The sequence below is a fragment of the Rattus rattus genome, chromosome 1 (genome assembly GCF_011064425.1).
Source record: "Rattus rattus isolate New Zealand chromosome 1, Rrattus_CSIRO_v1, whole genome shotgun sequence".
Lineage (NCBI taxonomy): Eukaryota > Metazoa > Chordata > Mammalia > Rodentia > Muridae > Rattus > Rattus rattus.
This window is the reverse complement of record NC_046154.1, coordinates 270,885,941-270,908,015: the sequence shown is the minus strand read 5'-3', so window position 1 is coordinate 270,908,015 and position 22,075 is coordinate 270,885,941. Positions and strand designations below refer to the sequence as shown.

At 42.5% G+C, this 22,075-nt stretch overlaps 1 protein-coding gene across 8 annotated transcripts in view; it reads left to right on the top strand.

Annotated features, from left to right (window-relative positions):
* The first annotated feature begins 1,885 nt into the window (after positions 1-1,885).
* Positions 1,886-22,075, top strand: part of Senp1 (SUMO specific peptidase 1) — a 54,235-nt gene continuing 34,045 nt past the window's right edge. For 2 of the 8 annotated variants that reach the window (XM_032885798.1, XM_032885767.1), the window contains exons 1-7: positions 2,147-2,761; positions 10,023-10,070; positions 11,902-12,032; positions 13,341-13,425; positions 14,367-14,408; positions 18,701-18,860; positions 19,260-19,295. In XM_032885798.1, the coding sequence (XP_032741689.1) occupies positions 2,710-2,761; positions 10,023-10,070; positions 11,902-12,032; positions 13,341-13,425; positions 14,367-14,408; positions 18,701-18,860; positions 19,260-19,295 (554 nt within the window). In that variant the 5' untranslated portion in view covers positions 2,147-2,709. The other 6 variants (XM_032885807.1, XM_032885774.1, XM_032885813.1 and 3 more) reach the window with 6 other exon arrangements.

The window sequence follows — 22,075 nt, the reverse complement described above, 5'->3', positions numbered from 1 at the left end:
ATTTGTTTTATACATTACTCTGCATCTGGTATTTTGTTACAGCAACAGAGGGGAAAAAATTACAGATACCGAGTAAATGGAATTAATTATTGTTCGTACAAAGAACTGTTCTTCCTTCTATAGCTTCTCTCCCTCCTCCCCATACACACTTTCTCCCTTGTCTCAAATGTCAGCCTTGGCCTACCGCCATCATAATGCTGTGAACAAACCTTCTGCTCTTCTGCACTTCTCTCCCCACCAATCCCCACTGTTTACTCACAGGTCTCACCGGTTTCAAGAATAGGTACATGTCCCACGGTGTTTGGGTCATCCACACTTTCTAGTTTCTCCAAGGAATCTGCCTTTGGCTGTGGCATCCGTATGATCATGTTGGAAGATGAAGCTTCCCCGGCTGGGAATCGATAACTGTAGGTCACCCTCCGGATGGGAACCAGGGAGGGGGTGCTTTTTACTGTTTTACTTTCCCTAAGAGACTTAGCTGCTCAAAACTTCTTTTCCAGAAATACAGTCAAGAGGATTAGGAGAGGTGATGACTGTTCTCAGTAACTAGTTTACTACCTCCGAGAGATTCTGTCCCTTTAGAAATTACAGAGGCGAAGCAGAACACATCAGTACTGGTTAGAGAAGAGTAGGGGGCAGTGCTCTCTAGGTCCTGACTTACATGTTTGGGGATGCTCACTGAATGACAACAAGGTCTCCCACAACTGAGCCCAGATAGATTAGAACAATCTATAAATTAAATAGAAACCAGCACCCAGCCCATGTTTCATATGTCTTGTTCTCAGCTCCCAAGTCTTATTTGCCTGGGACAAGGACAGCATCTCCCTTATACAAAGAAAACACACAACACGGTGACAAATGTTTTTCCAACTAGAAATACAAACACATCTATAAGTATGCCAGAAGCTCTCATCCTGTATAGCTCTGAGAGAACCCATCCTTTGTCACTATATCATAATCAATGGTACCTGTGCTCTGAGTAGTCCTGACTACATGGCGAGACTCAAACACGCACATGAAAAATCTCAGGTGGAATTCGTCTTTATGCATGGCTATTTCCTAGAAATAAAGAGAGTTTAACCCAAATAAATAGATCCATAGAATATTTAAAGTGTCAAAGGTCGACATGGTATATGTATACTTAATACCACTGGGTTTTAGGGCTTGGCCCTATAAAAATATCAGCATGTAAGGTGATATAAATAATATTTTATATACATAACAAGTATATAAAACCCCTGAACAAATGAGTTTACCTCCTTATGCTTAAGAGTATGGAAAAGGCTGGTAGATTCTAGAGGCTTCCCCTACTTAAAGACCAAATTCAGACAGGCAGTTAACTGGGTCTAGAACTATTGTGAAGCGCCTTTTCCAAGCTTCTAAATAGGGTCTGGGCCAGAGGCTCGGTAAATAATTTGAACAAGCTAATTTTCCCTCCATTATTTTGTCTTAAAAAGTCTCGCATTATTACATGTTTAAGACCTCTGGTGAACCCCATTAGAGATCACTGTTTTAAATTATTCCAGTTATATAAGGTTTGGCGTGTTAAGAGTCTAAGCTAAGATGTTCCCAAAGTTTCTCTTAGTCTCTGTTTCCCCTAGTCCCACTTCTTGTGATCAGTCAAGTGTGACAAGATGCACACTGGTTTTCAAAAGACATAGTTAGAAATCAATTTAAATCTCAAATCCTCATTTGTCAGGGAAGGCGCAGGTTTCCAAACATCTAGGGCCACAGCGAACAGCTGCCATGGAAACCTGCATGTAAGCCAAAAAAAAGTCAACGAACGGAACCAGGAGACAGCGGGTCAAGGAGCGGAGGGACAGAGAAAAGCAAAGGACGGCGGGCGCACTAACAGTACTCCAAGTGCGACGAAGAGAAAAAACCCCAGTCTGACAGGGTGACAGGAAGATTGAGACTAGAGTCAAACGCTCCCTCAGCTTCTCAGGCCTCGCCACCTCGCGCAGGCGTTCCACGAGCTCTTTGACCTCTTGCCCCACCCCCTTTCCTCCTCGGGCGCCCGCCAAACGGTCTTCCGGTATTGTAAAGACGGTTCCGGTTCACGGAGGTTCCCGGGCTTTGCGGTCCGCGCCCGGCCGGAAACCCCTTTGCCTAGCAGCCGGTTCCGGTTCGGTGAGTGGCGGCGGGAAACTGGGGGAGGGGTGAGGATGGAGGGAGACTGGGCCGGGAGGCCGTGTCGGACCGGGCCCGCTGGCCTCCGCTGGGCTGAGCGGAAGAGAGGACCGCGGTGGGGACGGTGCCCTTTCTTCCGCCCCGCCCCTCGGGACCACCTCCATTCCCCCCTGCTGTCCCGTGGCAGCTGTCTGGCCCGGGTCTGGTAGTTGGGCTTACTGAGGCCGCCCTTTCAGGCCTCCGTCTCCTGACCCGCGGAGAGGCCATCTCCATGCGGTCACAGCAGGGCCTTCTCTGCGCCCAACTCTACTTTTCCAAAGAGAAAAGGCCGGTTGGGATTCCCGGAGTTTCCCGCCAGAGCAGGGTCCTCTGGAGGGAGAGCTGTTTTCAACGAGGAAGTTCAGCTTTCGCTCCCACCTGCTTCACCTCTCTTCTTCCTTGAAACCTGAATGCTGCTTCTCGACTACTGTGTCTCACGTAAACAATTCTCCAACTCTTTTACCCTGTGGTATTTCCCTGGGATGTGATAGCGCTAGAGCCATCACCAGAGAGAAACGTCTGGACCCTTCTGCACAGGTTATGAGAAACCCCTTAACTGCCACAGTTTTCTTACCTGGCTCATCGCCTCTTGGTAATTGCCTTGAACCTTTTCTTCGTATACCCTAACGTGATCTTTCTGGATATGTGCTGGGTTTCCCTTGTCTTGAGCTTGGTGATTTCTGTTTTATCAGTACCTCTACAGTTTTTCTGTTATCTTGTTGGCAATAACTTGCTCCTTTATCACTTTTAAGTCACACTTGTTAAAATTACTTAGATCACGTGGCATACATATTGTATTTGGAGTGATGGTGATTCTTGTAAAATTTTGTGTAGTTCTTTAATAGGCTATCAACTATTCGATGTAGGGTTTTCATTGTAGTAGGAAATTCTGGATGAAGTAGAGCATGCCTAAGTGTTCTTCGTAAAGATAATTTGTATTCGGGACTCTTGCTGAAATGTGGATTACTGTCTTTGAGGTTACAGTGACACCTGTAATAATAACCTGAACCTTCCAGTTAGACTACCTGCCCCCCAGTCCATTTTACAGAGCTTCATAACCTGATTTCAGTTAATTATCCACACCTCGAGAAAGTGGGTGTAGCCTCACTCATCTGGAGAGGGAGTGGATGAGTTTACAAACAGGTTCTGCCACTTGTGGCTAAGGTGAGGGAAGTTTTTTCTTCCACTGACTTCTTCTCCTACCAGTCATGCTAGTTTTGCTGTCTGGGAATACATCTGGCTTCCTTGCCTAGCCTGAAAACTTCTAAAGGGCAAAGGCCAGAGCTTCCTCGTGTTTCTATCTCAGAACCCCACTTAGTGTATGTGTGTAAGCAGTTACTGTTTAGAGGTGTAGAGTATTAAAGTGTTTAAGGTACTAATCCAACTGGGGGAGAGAGTACACATAAAAATACTATGATGGGGACCTGAACAAGTGTGAACTGTATCATATGTATAATTGTTTTCCAGAACTCAGAGTAGGGTCACTCACATGCTTACTTCCACTCGGTATCTTGGACCTGCATACAGGTAACTGTACAGGGCTGAATTTTCTAGTCACATCATTAGTGCCCTAAACATTCACTTTTATATCCTCTCTTCCAAAGCATACAGACTTACAAATAATTTACTACTTTGTATTCTATTGCAGGAGATCTCCCTTTCACTTGGTGTTCAGCTGCTAACTTGATTCACATTAATAAGCAGCTGCTTAGTAACATTCTGTAAGTTAAATGAATGATGAATATTAGGGAGACATTATTAGAATTTTATATATATATATATATATGTATGCGTATATATATTTTGAGACAGGGTTTCTCTGTGTAACCTTGGTTATCTTGAAACTCGCTCAGTAGACCAGGCTGACCTCAAACTCACAAGAGATCCACCTACTTTTGCCTCACACATGGCTGAGATGAAAGATGTGTGACTTTACCACCACTGAGCAACACAGATTTTCTTTTTTTTTTTTTTCTCGGAGCTGGGGACTGAACCCAGGGCCTCGCGCTTCCTAGGCAAGCGCTCTACCACTGAGCTAAATCCCCAACCCCTAAAGATTTTCTTAAAATAAAAAACTGTCATCCTTGCTTGAATTTGATGACACCTAAGGCTCCTTATTTAGGACTCATAGAATCTTGATTTTTTTTTTCTTGTTTTTTAAAAATCTCTTCTTCCAACATCATTACTAAAGAAGATAGTGGAAGCACACTGAAGAAGCAAGGTGTATTTGTAAAAAGGGATGAATAATCATTTACGTATATGAGCCAGACTAGATTACTCAAAGCTAGTTGGAGGTGATTTTTCAATTGCCCAGGTAAATCTTTGAGTGAATTTGTTTGAAGGATGTGAAGCTGTGCTAAGCTTGAGTGTGTATTTGTTGAGGAATTCTTGAGTCCTTCCTTTTGCCCCATCTGTGTGATTTTATGCAAGACAGTTAACTTTTTGAATTATTGAACTTCTAGCTTGTTTTCTCCTTCCACATCTCTAAAGTGGAAAAAAAAAATAATTGGGATTATTCTACTGGATACCAGATTTTTTTTTTCCTTCTGAGAGACTATCTTGCTATATAATCCAAGTGGCCTCAAACTTGGACTCTTCCTATCTCCCAAGTTGTAGATAGTAGACTTTTAAATTGGCATTTTGTTAAAAGATTTATTTATTATGTATGAATACACTGTAGCTGTCTTCATACACACCAGAAGAGGGCATCAGATCCCCGTATAGATGGTCATGAGCAACCATGTGGTTACTGGGAATTGAACTCAGGACCTTGGAAGAGCAGTCAGTGCTCCTAACTACTGAGCCATCTCTTCAGCCTGACTTCTTTTTAAGGTATGCAGAATAAACTAGTCACAATTAGAAAGTGTTGTTGTAAAAATATAAAAATAAAAATGTATTGTTGGTCTTTTACCCCGCTAGGAAACACAGCCCAGCTGCACACTTTCCTACACTCAAACCCTCACATAAAGGAACACATAACACAATAATCTTAGATCCAATTGATGATATAATTGCCCACTTAAACATACAAAGCCCGGTACTATCCATCCCTTGAGAACATTAATAACAACCTGTAAATACACAAAGCAGAATCTTAACATCACCTGCCATCTCGTCCTGCCACGGCTTCTCCCCTCTCCCTCCTATCTCTTCCTCTTCCTTCAAACTTCTCTCCCACCCATCCTTCCTTCTCCTCCAATGGCAGGCCTCCTTCTATGCTGTACCTGCCCCTCACCTGTACTTTACAAATTCAATGGAGAGGTGGTTCTGGTGAAGTCACCTGAGTCCTGGGTACTGGACTAGGCAACTGTCCTTGGGGCAGTGGAATTAGCATCAAAATACAGTAACTTCAGTGCACACCACAACAAGAAAGTAACTTTGGTTGTTGGATTTTCCCCCCCACACCTTAATCTGGACCCTAAAGAATGCTACCCTAATGCCCTACTGCAGGAAGTAAAGCTCAGTGGTTAAGAGGTGTTGCTGCTCTTCGAAGACCTAGGTTCAGCTTCTCTCACACAGAGACTCACAGGCATCCATAGCTCAGGATCTGAAAAGCCCTCTTTTAACCTCCACAAGCACTGGGTATGCACATGGTACACACACACACATTTGGGCAAAATTCTCATACACATAAAAAAAGAAATTCTGGGGCTTGGGGATTTGGCTCAGTGGTAGAGTGCTTGCCTAGCAAGCGCAAGGCCCTGGGTTTGGTCCCCAGCTCTGAAAAAAAAAAAAAAAAAAAAAAAAAAAAAAGAAATTCTGGGTTGGGGATTTAGCTCAGTGGTGAGCACTTGCCTAGGAAGCGCAAGGCCCTGGGTTCGATCCCCAGCTCCGAAAAAAAGAACCAAAAAAAAAATTCACCCCATTAAGGAAAAAGGGAAGAATAGCCTGGAGAAATTCTAGATAGAAGCTTAGAGATGTATTTGGTCCAAAAATCTAAGGCTGGATGACCTGTTGGGGATCCTTCCTGGCCAGCCTGGGTACTCTGCCCACTCCAGAGGCTACCCGCCCACATATTCTTTGTTACTGTGACTGTTAGAGTGACTGCTGACAGCGCATAGTCTTCTTGAATACTTTGAGGATTCAGAATGGCTGTTAATTTGATAATCGCTCAGTCTCACAGTTTGCTCAGTTTCCTTAAATTTATAAAGCGGATGGTTATGCAAATTAGGTAGTTCTAAGCAGTTAGGGTTTGAACTACTCCTAACCCTTTTCTGGGAAAATTCAGTATCTGCAACTTCACTTTTTGCAGTTTCAGTTACAGTCAAGTTTATTTAGAAAATAAATGAAAACTTCCAGGAGTGGTGGTTGTGATGGTTTGCAGATGCTTGGCCCTGGGAGTGGCCCTATTAGAAGGTACGGCCTTGTTGGAGTGGGTGTGTCACAGTGGGTGTGGGCTTTAAGACCCTCGCCCTAGCTGCCTGGAAGTGAGTATTCTGCTAGCAGCTTTCAGGTGAAGATGTAGAACTCCTAGCTTCTTCTGTACCATGCCTGCCTGGATGCTGCCATGTTCTTGACTTGATGATGATGGACTGAACCTGTAAGCCAGCCCCGATTAAATGCTGTCCTTAGAAGAGTTAGTCATTGTGTCTGTTCATAGCAGTAAAATCGAAGCTTAAGACAGAAGTGGATTTGATAATCAAATACTCAGTCTCCTTAAACTATGTTGTTAAAATCGGATGTATAGAGTTATGCTAATTAAGTAGTTCTAAGGCAGCTAGGGTTTTAACTACTCCCAACCCTTTTCTGGGGAAATTCAGTATCTGCAATTCACTTTTACAGTTTCAGTTATAGTCAAGTTTGTTTAGAAAATAAATGAAAAACTTCAGGCATGGTGGTACACACTTTTTAATCCTAGGAGATGGGCATGCAGATCAAGGTCAGTCTACAGAGCAAGTTCCACAACAGCCAAACTTAGGTGGTGAAGGAGTTGGAAAACAGAAAGTTGGTGATGATGTAATAGAACAAGGGGGCCATGTTCCAGCTCCTGCAAGCAGCAGAACTCAGCAGCTTCAGCCATGTGGCTCTGGTTTTAGAGTCCAGAATAGAAGAAACTACTGGGACAAATAGGTGGTTAACTGGAGCTAAGAAATTAGCTGTGATTAAGAAGAGACCAGCATCACTGAGGTGAAACCTGGGAAGTGTTTTCGGAGAACACAAAGAAGCTGTGTTCCAAAGATGGCCACGGTTTCACCTTATGCTGCAGCTGGACTTGGTAATGTGTGAGAGTCACCCAGGTGGTACTGGTTCTGAAGGCAAGAAGGGGTCATGCAGAGCAGCTGAGGCTGGGCACTGTGAGAGGCCAGGGAAGGCCATTGGTGAAGGTGCAGCCTCAGTTGCAATTGATGGCCCAGGACTGAAGGGGTCAGGCAAAGGAGTTGAGGTTTGGCACCATGAAGAGAGCTTGTAAGAAGCTATAGGTGAAGCCTAGTTGCAGCAGAAGACCCCAGTGGATTGGAGATGACAGTACCATGGGATGACCACCAAGAACAGCAGCGGCAGTGGAGTGGATCAACCTGAGAGCTACAGAGGGCAGAGCTGGAGAAGTGACACCAGCCCTTTGGAGGAGCCCAGAAGACCATGTGTGGATTCCTGACATTGAAACAGGAAGCTGTAACATTGAAGTTGCCTTGTAGACCCAAGATGTTCAAGATGCCAGAGCCTTGGGCTATCTGCTGAGGAAAGCTGCTAACAGGGAGTGGAACCAGCCCAGGAGAAAGAAGTTTGTTGTAGTCAACAAAGATGAAAAAGAAGTTGGAGATCTGAAGACCACTTTGACATCAGACATGGAGATGCAGAGTTTAGAGTTTGCCCAGCTGGTTTCCTGTTTTGAGGATTACAGTTAAGTGAGTGAATGAATCTCAGAAGAAACTTTGAACTTTGGACTTTAAACATTATTGAGACTGCTATAGACTATGGGGGCTTTTGAAGTTGGACTAAATATATTTTTGCCTTATGCTGTATTTAGTTATGGCCCCCATAGACTCATATGTTTGAACAAGGTTATGGGGGCCAGGGAGTGGAATGTGGTGGTTTGTATATCCTTGGCCCAGGGAGTGGCACTATTAGTGTGGTCCTGTTGGAGTAGGTGTGTCACAGTGGGTGTGGGCTTTAAGACCCTCGTCCTAGCTGCTTGGAAGCTAGTATTTTGCTAGCAGCCTTCAGATGAAGATGTACTCCCAGCTCCTCCTGCGCCATGCCTGCCTGGATGCTGCCATGTTCTTGACTTGATGATAATGGACCGAACCTCTGAACCTGTAAGCCAGCCTGAATGAAATGTTGTCCTTTATAAGATTTGCCTTGGTTTCGGTGTCTGTTCACAGCAGTAAAACCCTAAGACATTCTGTTTTTACTACTGTTGTTAATCTCTTGTTCTAATTTATGAATTAGATTTTATATATGTGTTGTGGTTTGCCCTGAGTTATCTGTACTTTGATGCTAATTCCATTGCCCCAAGGACAACTGCCTAGTCACATACTCAGTAATCAGGTGACTTCACCAGAACCTTCTCCCCATTGAATTTGTAAAGTACAGGTGAGGGGCAGGTACAGCATAGAAGGAGGCCTGTCATTGGAGGAGAAGGAAGGATGGGTGGGAGAGAAGTTTGAAGGAAGAGGAGGAGACTAGAATGGAAAGGAAGAGACAGGAGGGAGAAGGGAGAAGCTGTGGCAGGACAATGGAGGCTGATGTTAAGATTCCGCTGTGTAGAGCTGGAGAGATGGCTCAGTGGTTAAGAGCACTGACTGCTCTTCCAGAGGTCATGAGTTCAATTCCCAGCAACCACATGGTGGTTCACAACCATCTGTGGTGAGATATGGTGCCCTCTTCTGGCCTGCAGTCACATATGCAGGCAGAGTGCTGTACATAAAATAAATAAATAAATCTTTTTTAAAAAAGATTCCGCTGTGTATTTACAGGTTGTTATTAATGTTCTTAAGGGATGGATGGTACTGGGCTTTGTATGTTTAGGTGGGGCACATTGCCGGACTTCAAGGGTAGAAAGATACTTTTTTTTTTTATTTTATATTTTTTAACAACATTACTGCACAGCAGCACTGCGTGTGTGTGTGTGTGTGTGTGTGTATTTATGCATGTATAGGAAATGTGCCTGTGTGTATAATTCAGTACCACTTGTAGTTTTGGACATATACTGGAAGCCTTGGAACATATATCCTACATGAGGGGAACTTCTATGCAGATAAAGCCTTGGTTTAAGCAGGTTTAATTTGGTTTGGTTGATTGGTTTGGCACTAAGGATTGGTTGCATAAAGGACCTTGTACATGCTATACAAGGGAGCTGTATTCCAACCCTTTTCAGAGGTTGGTGAATAATGTTGAGTGGAGAGTGCTTTGTACAACTGAAAGTATTCCTTGATTTGTACCCAGTAAATTTGTAGGATTTTGTTTATCCACTGTATAAAGTTTATGGAAGACAAATCTTAGGGTCACAAAGTCTATCACTTGCTTAAAAAAATGATTTAGGATGAGGTAATAAAAACCTTGGTGGATTGGGGAGAATTTCTTGTTGTGATTTTATCGAAGTCACTAAGTGATTTATATGCACATGATTCTGTTTCCTGGGGGTTGGCTCACTTGACATGGTTCTTACTTTGATGGTCTGTGATTGTCTGGGTTACCTGTGGCTGCTGTTGAGTGTGGTATAGTTTGTAGCAGTGTTTGTGAGTACCTCAGGCCATTTTTTTTTTTTAACTCTTTTTCTCAACAAGTCAATGGCCTTCACCATTTTTCTCCACTCAGTACATAAAGGTCACTTTTGTGCAAGTCCCTGTTGTATAATACTCAAGCTAGATGCTTCACTGTGTAATCTTCATGTTTTTTGTCTTCTTTTATAGGATTTTGTATCTTTACTACAGTCAGTGATGTGAAAAGACCTGAAATGGGTAAGACTACTAACTAAATTAGTCAGTCCGTCCTTTACACAGTGATTAGTTAGGTGGAGAGAAAGAGTGGAGAGAAAGAGTGCATTCCCAGTGTTTGCTCTGTTTGTGTCGTTGTGCATAGTAATAATATTACAGGTCCTTAGTCCTAATGAGAGAGCCCTGTATGCTCCATTTTTCCTTTGGTTCATACCTTATCTACAAAACCGTTGAAGGTTGTTTCCTTACTCACCAAGTGCACACTGCAGTGTTTGTTATGCTTACTATCTAGTCTAAGACTGAATGTAATCTATATTCATTTCATTGTTTCAACCATCTGCAAGAGTACCTAATAGTACAAAATGTACACAGTCAACAGTATTGTACCAACAAGGAAAGTGAGATACAGGTTAAGAAACCTGCTCGGGTCATACACTCTATCCAGCAGAGTTCCAGTCCTTATTCTTCAGTTCTGTGTCGCACCGCCTCCTCTAGGAGAAATAATTTGAGTAAGGTAAATATTTTATTTGCTGTAGCTAGTGATAATGAATCTTTGCAATAGGAACATCCCTACTGTCTCATTCACAGTATTTTCTGTCTGCAAAAGGAGACAGGAATAGCAGCCAGTTTAGGAATAAATTAAAATGGCTAAACAGGAAGACTAACGTCCATGATACTTTTCAGTTGCTGTAGGCAGCTGTTTGCACTTTTGCCTCCACCACCATGGTGTACTCTCTCCCTCTCCTTATTCATTTCCCCTTCCTCAATGCTGTTGTCAGTGTAAATCACCTGAGCTCTCTTCGCTCTCTTCTGCTCCTGTTTATCGAATTTATGGTTAGATGTTTCCAAAGTAAAAGTCTGCCAGGACACTATAGTCACTGAAATGACTCTGAGATCAATACAAATACATTCTTACCTTTTTACAGAAAAAACAGTTCAGCGAATTAAGGTTTTTTGTTTGTTTTGTTTTGTTTTAAAGAATGGTTGGTATTTGGGGGGAGGGTGCACACATCTGTATGTGCAGGTACGCTTGCCTATGCGAATGTGTACAGGCCTGAAGATTTTGAATATCCTGTCTGCCTTATTTCTTCAAGACAGTGACTTCTGTGAATTGGAAGCTTACTGCTTTTGCCAGGTTAGCAGTCTGGCTAGCAAGCTTCCAGGATCTGCCTGTGTTTACTCCACAGTGCTGGGGCTACAGGCAAACACTTTGTATGGGCGCTAGGGTTGCAGACCAAGTACAAGGGCCTCTACCCACTGAGCCATCTCCCCAGCTCCTGAGTTAAACTTTAAAGCACCTTTTTTTGTGTTGAGATAGAAAGTAAACCAGTGTAAACCATGTTTCTGCATGGTGGTGTAACCCCCTCCTTCCTTCTTTAAGTGACAGGCTTCGTGTTGTCCATGTTAATTCCAAACTCATGGGACAGATAACCAGAATTCTACCTTTGCTTTTCCAGTAGCTGCCTCTTCCAGAGCATGCCTTTTTACCCACCATCCTAATTTTTTTAATATTAAATTTCCTGTACTTAAGACATTAAAAGTTCTCTTTGGGGGTTGGGGATTTAGCTCAGTGGTAGAGCGCTTGCCTAGCAAGCGCAAGGCCCTGGGTTTGGTCCTCAGCTCCGGGGGGAGTTCTCTTTGGGGAAAATTTCATTGTTTTAAAAACAAAGTATAAATCAGGCTGCTTTTATTCCTGTGTAGGTTTTGAGCTGCTTGTTAGATGACCTCAGTCAATTCTGAATGGACCGCTGTCTTCACATGCTATGAAGGAGGGGTTTTATTTGTCTATACAGTTTTTTAGGTGAAGGTGTTGTTGATGGACTGTGTCCTGATCTAATGTGGTCTCTCTCCCTAGAGGACACTGCCGACGGGGTGAAGATGGACGCTGGGGAGGTGACCTTAGTGAACCACAGCTCCGCCTTCAGAGCCCACCTCCTGCCACACTCAGGCTTTCCAGAGGACCAGCTTGCACTTTCTGACCAGCAGGTTGGAACCATTCCTTCCCTTTAATCAATTGTTTTCCTCATTATAAATATTTGTCTGATGCAGTTTGAACTCCACACTAAAAACTCTAAGCACGTGAACGTTTGACAATAATTTTAATGTTGGATTTCTGCTTGAGTTAAGAATATGAATTAAGAATATTTTTGTTGGGCTGGAGAGATGGCTCAGCGGCTAAGAGCACTGACTGCTCTTTCAGAGGTCCTGAGTTCAATTCCCAGCAACCACATGGTGGCTCACAACCATCTGTAATGGGATCCGATGCCCTCTTTTGGTGTCTGAAGACAGCTACAGTGAACTCACATACATAAAATAAATAAATCTTTTAAAAAAAGAATGTTGTTTCTCTGTGTAGCCTTGGCTATCCTAAAACTAGCTCTGGACCAGACCAGCCTGGTACTCAGAGAGCCACCTGGTTCTACCTCCCTACCGCTGGGAGTAAATGTGTGCTGCCCCTCCCTGTCATATTTTTTCCAAAGGTGTTCACTGTTACTTTGAAGATCCTACTGTTGAAACCCAGATCTCTGTTCTTTTAAACTGGGTACTAAGCATAGCTTGAGGGAGAGGAGTGAATGTACAGCCGTTCTGAGCTTGCTGTGACGTAGGCATTGCTTGAGAGCCGGGGTGATACGGAGTCTGAGCATCTACCACGGGGAAAGATGCCATATGGTAAAAGCATTCCTTCTGCCACACAGAAGGGCCTTGGTTTGGTCCCTGAGACCCACATAGCAGAAGAGCGGACTCCTTTAAGTTGTCTTCTGACCTCCTTGTTCATGCCATGGGCGGGGGGCAATAATCTATTAATTCTTGTAATTAAAACAAAGCAGGTACTCTAGTTTGAATGAGAGGGTTTGTCATAGCAGGTGGGACACGTGTCCCCCACATCCTCAGGTGTCACAAGCTTACAGCTTGCACTTGGACTGAGACTGTAACAGCTCTCCCCACGAAAATTACTCTTGAGGTCCTCAGAAGCAAAACCTAGTTGACTTCTCCGCTTCTGTAACCTTATAACTCACGGTCGGCTAGAACATAGCGAATGCAGACGCATCGTCCAGTGAGCGTCCTTTACACTGGAGAGCAGGTCATCATTTCCAACTTTCCCCTTAAATCCCAGTAATTCTCTCAAATAGGTTTTTCTTGTTAGTGTGCAGCTTATTTATAATAACAGATATTTACATGTTATATCGAGTTGCACAGTTATCATAGTCCTGTTTAATGTTGTTTTTCTTAATGTAATCTTATTCTCTTTAATTGTCAAAAATATGATTTAAGAAGACAACCTTCTGTTTCTAGATCCTGCCTTTCAGGCAGGGGACTCTACACCGAGCTTTCACGGGTTCTACAAGCAGTGCAGCCTATAACCCAGACTATCACTCAGGTATGGCTCCTTGCTTGTACTCAATCACCGCGTGCCCTCATTTCTTCATAGCAAATACGTTGTGTTTACCATCTAGAGTGCAAGCGTTATCAGGGATCGGGACATGGCTCAGCACTGGAGCACTTAGCCTGGTGCTCAAAGCCCTGGGTTTCCTCCTTATACTGTCAAAAGAAAAGGTGAAAGCTTTGTCAGAAGCAGCGTGACATTCTCCCGCTCACACATCCTGTTATAAGGTGTTTGTGTGTATGTATTTAGTCGCTACAATAGTTTGGATTTAATGTCGATCAAGTGCTCATCCTTGGGTGGGAGATTGTTTGGAATCTGTCCTCCAGGTCTACTGTCCCGTTACAGAAAATACACAGCTTTGCTCTGCTTTGTCTCTGGTTTGCTGTGTGCATGTAGTACAAAGGATGTTTGTTCATATTGATTTAAACCACACAGCTAACTTATATCTGTTCTTGAAACAGTTAAACCTGAAAATGTCTTTCTGCCCAAGTCCGTTTCTCCTTCTGGGCAGGAAGGTAGTAACTACATGTTTCTGTGTAGCGCCTGCCACAGCCGTATGCTTGTGTAGTCAAGGACTTTGCTATTCAACCTGTGATCTGTGACAGAAGTCAGCATTCTCGAGGTGACCCATCCCTGGCTGGCTGGCCGCCTTATCTAACCCTTCCTACGGTGTAGACTGCTGACAATATTCTGCCTGTCACTTGGGAAACTAAGAATCTGTCCATTCTTCTCTGAGCATGATGACTCAGGAAGACTACAGTGATCTTCCAGGTCTTTTCACTCAGCATTACTTAAAATCTCATTTTGCCACAAATATGGGAGTAAAAGGTATACTTTAGAGCCTGTCTACATGAGATTTTTTTTTGTAAGGATAAGCTTATGATAAATATGAAATAAATATGCACATAATAATCATTATTATTTGGCTTCCTCAGGATTCTTTGTCAGCAAGATGAGATCTCCTCCCCTAAAAAGACGTTAGTATGATGTTCTTTTAGACATATATTATATTTAAATGTGCATTATTTAGGTGGGTGGTACTATACCCCGGGCACTAGATTTCCCCTCAGGATGCACAGTGGCCTCTACATAGCGTGTCAATAATTTCAATGATCAAAGAACTGAGAAAGTAACTCTTTAGTCGTTATTGAAAAGGCCTTTTGGGGGGTTGGGGATTTAGCTCAGTGGTAGAGCGCTTGCCTACCAAGGCCCTGGGTTCGGTCCCCAGCTCCAAAAAAAAGAAAAGGCCTTTTGGGAACAAAGAAATCTGGTATGATAGCTCATAATTAAATCTCCAAAAAAGATGATTGTGGAATTAATAAATCAAATCATTAATATTTCCATTTGGTTCGTGCTGTACTTGCTTGTTATTTCATATACTAGTTTACTATTGGATCGAACCATTCCACTGTGTTTTAAATGACTGCTCTATAAAAAACAGTTGTATAGACGATTAGACCTAAATCCCCTTGACTAAAAACCAAATATTACTTACCTCCATCCTCTTTGGCCTCTTGTGATTTTTATCTCTCTCTATTTATACACATTATATAATTTGACACAATAAAATCTTTGTAACTTAAAGTTTGTACTTTTTGTTTTCTGTTAGTTCACAAGTTCTTATGCTTATTGTTTTCTGTTAATTTTTAATCTGTGGCACTGTTATGCACAGCCATAGTCCCTTATATGTAGTTTCAGACTCCACAAAGCTGTAAAAACCTGTATTTTAGATTTGACATTACAGCCAATGTGAGCTAACATGGAGAGGTTTCTGTTGGGCGTCACTTACCCCTGTAAATGTAAGTGCACAGTTGCTTTGCTGCATGTACCAATGCTTGTTCTAGAGCGCTGCTCCACATTGTGCTGGCCAGGGTTCTACAGAGTAGCAGGTTATCTGGCCGAAATCCCCAGTCTGTGACTCTGAAGGACAGGCTGTGGGATTTGTGCCTTAGTTTGTGTCACCATTGTGTTTCCTAGGGCATAAGTCCATTATACCTTTGTTGGTTGTTAATACTGCCTCTTACAAGCATTCATACAGTTTTTCTCTTTAATTTTAATTGAACCTTAATATTGACAGAGATATATTTGAGGTCACTCAGATCCTCATGTTCTTGGATGTAGTAATATTTGACTAGGTTCTTGTCTTTTTCTAATTAGTCACAAATTGTTGTGATTTACACTTTTCCTGTGTTTGTCATCATACCACAAGTTAATCCTCATACCAAAAGTTTTTCACTAAAGTTTATCTCCCACTTGAATTTATGACCTTTTTACGAAAATAAAAATATTTTATAATAGTTTCGTATACACGAGAAAAAGAGCAGTGAATAGTGACATCGTGCTGATGGAAGTGTGTTGCAGTATCTGTTAGAGCCATCCTGTGTGCTCTCTGCCGCTTGAAACAGCATTCAGATCTGTTTAGCTCAGTGGTTCTCAACCTTCCTCACACTATGACCCTTTAACACAGTTCCTCAGGTTGTGATGACCACCAACTATAAGATTATTTCCGTTGCTTCATTTTTGCTAATGTTATGAATTATAATGTAGCTATCTGATACATAGAATATTTGACCCCAAAGGGGTCCCAACCCACAGGCTGAGAACTGATCAAATTTCATCAAGTTATTGATTAAACAAGTTATGACATGCCATGGACTTTACAAGCAGAATTTTACGTCTAACATGCATACACAGGACCCATGGTTTGATCCCCAGCACCAGACAAAGGCAAAGCTACCTTTACCACACACCTTAGAACCTTTTCCTTTGCCACACCCATTCCAGTTCATTCCAGCTGCACAGCGCCCTGCTGATGGAGCTAGGTGTGGGTCTCTTGGTATCTGCCATAGTCTTCTAGTCAGGGCACTGCTGGTGTTTGCTGCTGCTTTGCCATGCTCTTGTCTTCCATGAGGAAATGAAAATGGAAAGTCCAAACTGTAGAATCTGTTGGACTGTCTCTCTGAATAACGCCATTCAAAACTGTTTCTCAGAAAGGAAGTTACTTCCGATTGTTTACGAAGCATAACTGCAGTACATTCCTTTAGTAGCCAGCCTTAGCCGAGCACAGTGGGAGAAATTTAAAGTGTTCTTAATCCTGAAGAGCAACAAAAAAGTTGATTGAGATGAAAGGAGTTTTCAAGTGCTTTAAATTTATCAATATCTTTGGAAGGTATGTTCGGTTAGGTTATTAAGCTAACACATGGTAGGTTGTTTGTTTAGTGTGCTGTTACTATAGTAACTAATCTATCCCAATGTTAAGAGGAGAGGTAATGGGTCACTTTGACAGTGAATGATTATCTGACACACTGTCCTTTACTTTTTAGAAGGGGCTGAGGGGAGCTTTGCTCTGAGTAGCGGGAGCTCACGTGGTTTTAGTTTTATTATGTTCAGAAAAGTGCTGCCTGTTTCTGCAGGAAACTTGCAGAGAAAGGCACTCAGTCATTTCATCCTTAGAACATAACCACAGTTACATTTTCCGGCTATTCTAGTTTTGTATGCATGTATGAGCACATGATAAATTACTTTGTTTCTGGCTTTGTAACTCTTAATTTCTTAGTGATGGCAAAATAGCAGGTTAAATTTTACAAATTACAAAAGATTTGCAGCCTCTTATTAGTCCCTTACTCCCACCAGCAATTAGAGGATTAATCAGTGATGTCCTCGGCTGGGGATAGAGCCCCCTGACTGAGCACTGCACTTCCCTAGCCCTGTAAGCTGAAGCCTCACTAGTGCTCCTGGAAGGCCGTTCTGACGTAGCCTGGATCTCACATTTCACATCTATCAAGCTAATTTGTATTTTTAACAGATTTCCTCCTCAAATAAACGATTTTAGTTAGATCGTTTAGCAAGCAGTGTGAAAGGCACTTCTACTGTTACAACTTTGCATTTAGTATCCGTTGTTTTCTGGGTTTCTTACCGAGACGCCTGTTCAGGAGCCTCGTGTATCCGTCCTTAGATGTTAAGCCCACTTACTACTGTAGAGGAGGAACGTTCTAGTTGATTTCCGAAGTGAATTTGCTTATTTTGTCAGCCTGAGTTACTACACTGCCCTGACTCTTGATACTAACAGGACTGTGGATTGCTCCTTCTCCCCCTTACGTTTACCCAAATCCTGCTTCCTGATTTACGTACGGAGCCTTCTCTTTGAAGGCTGTTTTATTTGGGTAGAGTACTAAAAGACAAACAGGCGTATGCATGCATATGTGTGTGCGTTTGTTGAGATAATCTTACTGTAGCCAAAGCTGACCTTAAGCTCGTGATTGTCCTGCCTCTGCTTCACAAGTCCTGGGATTACAGGTGTGTATCACCATACCCACGCTTAAATACTTTAGATAACATAAATGCATTCTATTGTGCAAAGTCCTGTGTTAATGTTCTTGGAAAGGAGAGCTTCAGAATAGTGTTAGTATAAGACAAATTCTGAGATTAGAGAATTATCAGTTTTACTTTTTCCGCTGATGCTCCCTAGAATTCGATAGCCTAATGTTTGAAGTTATTTTGCGGGATTGGGTTTAACTTATCTGGTCCTCCTGATAGAGAAAGGAAGGCATAGGAATTATTCTACTTGTAGCTGAAACTTTGAAGAGGTTTTTGTCATTCCAGTTTATAATCTAGAGTTCATAAAGTTAAAATAATAAATAATCCTCAGTCTGACTGTGGTAGCAACCGCTAGAGCACTGATGATCTATGTAATGATTGCGGCTTTAAGAAACGGAAGGTCGTACTAGAGCCAGAGGTCTACCATGGGTCATTCCTGCCGTAAGCCAGCCAGGGAGCAGCAGTTGGGTTTTCTGTACTCTGAGTCTGAGTCTAGAGCATGTCAGTTACAGGAAGGATGTGACACCGGCTGCTTACTGAGCTAACTGTTGTTCATTTGAATTACAATCTCCTCGGCCCTCCACTTGCTGTCTTACTGGTCTGGCCTACCTTCTTTCAGGCCCAGGCCTGGGAGTGCTTGCAAGATATAGTTGGGGTAAAATGTTGACTTTTGGTGGACACCACGGAGTCACATTGATGCAGATAAGGCACATGACTGTGGCAGGATTCAGCTCCTTCGTCACTTTTCAGGTTAGTATGGCTGAATCGATCATAGTTTGTAGATGTCCCTTACTGCACATTGATCGGCAGTTGAGTCTGGGATCTTTCTCCATGAGAGGCATGGTGATAGGCTGCGTTACTTTGGAATGCAATGGTGGAACATGGCTGCAATCATAAAAAGGCCCACATCTAGTGATTTGTTCAACTTATTGAAACTTTGATTTTCTTTTAGATAACCCTTCCTCAGACAGTTTCCTTGGCTCAGGTGACATAAGAACCTTTGGTCAAAGTGCAAATGGACAATGGAGAAACTCCACTCCAGCGTCAGGATCAGCATTACAAAAACCAAGAAATAGCCGAAGTCTTTACCTCGAAACCCGGAAGACCTCAAGGTTAGTTTTGGTCTACCTACTCCTCAAACCCTCCCTCAGACACAAGGGGAAAATGGCTGCAAGATAGACTTTACATTAGAATTTTCAATGAGAGTACCATTTTAGGGCTTTAAACCATCGCAGTATGTACAAATATTTCCTTTGTGCTAAATTTGGGTGATAGCAGAATCTTCTAAATGATAAGACGGGACACTTCTGAAGGAAACCCTGATAGCATGTCAGTGTTTTAGGACTTAGTTCTAGCAGTCAGTGAAAAGCTGCAGGGAAACGTAGGTTGATGTCTGCAGCTGGAGTGACAACTTGGCACGTTTTTATTATTATTTTATTTCATTTTATTCAATTTATGTATTTTTATTTCATGTGCGTTGGTGTTTTGCCTACATGTATGTCTGCGTGAAGATGTAGAATCCTCTGGAACCGAGTTACAGACAGTTGGTGAGTTGTCATGTGGGTGCTGGGAACTGAACCCTAGGCACTCTGGAAGGGCAGGCAGCACTTACCGGCTGAGCCGTCTCTCCAGCCCGTACTCAGCCATTGTGGCCTTCACATGCCCTTCCTAAAGCAGAGCTGCCTGACGTCCGCCGGTCAGTCAGAGCCCAGCCTCCTGTAACTTAGAAAGTCAGGGTGTGGAGTGCTTTATATCCGTTCATGAGCACCACCCATTACCCGGCCATGCTTACACTGGTTATTAAAGACAAATACCTCAGAAAACCTTCATTATTTTTTAATTTTTGACAGTGTTGGGAAATCAAATCCAGGAAATTGGGCACTCTAGGCAAATACTCTACCACTGGGCTGTGTCACTGGCCTGTCGGCCTATTTTTAATTTTTTATTTTTTGAGATAAGTTCTCATTTGGCCCACCCTGGACTCAAACTTAATATGTAGCTAAAGATGACCTTGATCCTCCTGCCTCTAACACCTAGGTCCTGAAATTACAGACATGTACAACCATGCCTGACTCCCAACATACATACATACATACATACATACATACATATATATATATATATATATTCTCTATATGTATTTGAGGAATATAAGGTCATTTGTTTTCGTTAGACAAACTTCCTAATACTGATTAAAACCAACAGAATGGCCTTTATCTACTTGAAGATCAGCGCATGGGCTGTGGGGGTGTCTGTCTGCCATGGCTCCCAGGGTCATTTAGTCCTAAGTGCATTCACACTGCAGACGTGGAAAGGCTAACATGTGTGAGGGAGCCTGGGCAGGACCCATGAGCCTTCTCCCGTTTCCTCTTAGCTGCTCCGTCTCTCTTCCGTCTGTCTTTCCTGTGGGTAGCAGTGCTCGTGTACTTGCACGCCATGCAAAACATGATTTTCTGTCTTCCCTAAAGACATTCATGCATTATTTAGCAAATAGCTTTTTTAAATTGATAATACTATATGTTTATATGAAATTATTATAGAAAAAATCCTTTTAAAAAAATTAAAAAATATAGATAAAAATAAAACATCACATTTCTACCAACCTGAGCACAAGTCTTATAAAAATCTTTTAAGTATTGTTGGTGCCTTTATATCGTCTTTTCAAAGACTAGTTCATACTATACGTACATTTAAAATTATTAATTTACTATTAGCATGTGGTATATATGCATGTATCTAGCTGTGTGTGCCATGGCAGCCATATGGACAGCTTTGGAGTTGATACCTTCCACCTTTACTTGGGTTCCAGGGGTCATTAGGTCAGCAGGCTTGTGTAGCAGCCCCTCTACTAAGACTGCTCTTCTGTCCCCGGCTTCTTTAGTGCCGTTATATCTCACTGACAGACTGATCCCATGTAGTACCCCACTGTGTCCTGCCAGTCATTCCCGTAGGTTTCTTGCAGTCTTGAAGGGCTGGGGGTTTGGAGGCAGGGCTGGTTGGTGGCTTGTAACTTAATGGCGTAACTTTTTCCTGTGGAGTTGCCCTTTGGATTTGATAGTTGCCCTTCTTCATGGGATCATTGCTTAAGTCTCCACGCACTGTGCTTTTTGTAAGGTAATTTTCTGACTCAAAGACATAATGATATTTTGGTATATCACACTAGAAAACAAGCATTGTCTTATTCTGCTTAGTGGTCAGTGACGGTAGGTTGAGTCTGCACAAGAGAGTTCAGAGTCTGGTCCCTGACTGAACAGTAGAGCTTTCCCTTTGTGATTTGAATATAATCTGAGTGTGATTACTTTGGCTTTATATGCATGAAAGTTTCACTGAAACTAATCCCTTAATAATTATTGATTTCAATTGGTAATCCTTATCTAAAGATTCTTAAAGTTAATGAAACTTTTAGTTGGCGTTCCGTTTTTCTCATAAGGTCAGGCTGTTTGATTACTCTGAAGTGCATAATCTGTTGTGGGAAAGGAAGGATAAATGATTAGTTCTTTTTAAAATTAGTTTTCAAAGTATTTTTTTTTAATGACTACTTCATATAGTTTATCATGATGAATTCAGTCTTGTTTTAAATTTCACCTTATCTGTTCATGTTGTCGTTCGCCTTGTTCTGGTCTAGGTTGGTTTTTAATGTTGAGGAGACTCACTTGAGTAAACACAGGTAGAGGCGACATTGTAAGAAACCCGCTTGTCTTTCTGGGACACTTGCACTGTCATTGCTGTTGTGCTACCACACCCGCCCAGCCTGACCACAAACCTGAGCTGACATTTGGAGTCTGCTCCTTCTGTTACATTATATAGGAAATTCCATAGAGTTTGAAAACTAAGAGAGTATGTTTGTTTTTAGATTAGGCCATCTCATTTAGATTAGCTGAGTTCAGTGACTCTAGCTTAGACAGCTATTCAACTGTTTTGAGTCCTTGGGGGAAAATGAAAGAAAAGAAGAGTTCACTGTGGTTAGAGTACACACCTCAAGCTTGTAGGTGAAGGCGGATGGAAAGAAAGCATGTGAGGATGGAGACGCTTCAAACCAGAGAGCTTTAGACAGACTGGGGTTTGAGTTCACCAAGGTCTTTTTCTTGGCAGTTTTCCCACTAGAAAGGGCACAGATAGTAAGAACCCGTCATGTGCTCTGCACCCTGGCAGAGAACCTTCTGGTGGTTCTTCCTGAAGGAGGAGAGCCCTCTGTTGTCCTGGAGGAAATTTAAGGTTCACTGTAAAGATTAGTAGACTTCAGTTTATCCACCTTTACGTGTTTAAAGTCATTCCTTCCAAAGAGCTTTAGGGACAGGGCTGTGGACTAGAAATGTGCAGTAGTGAT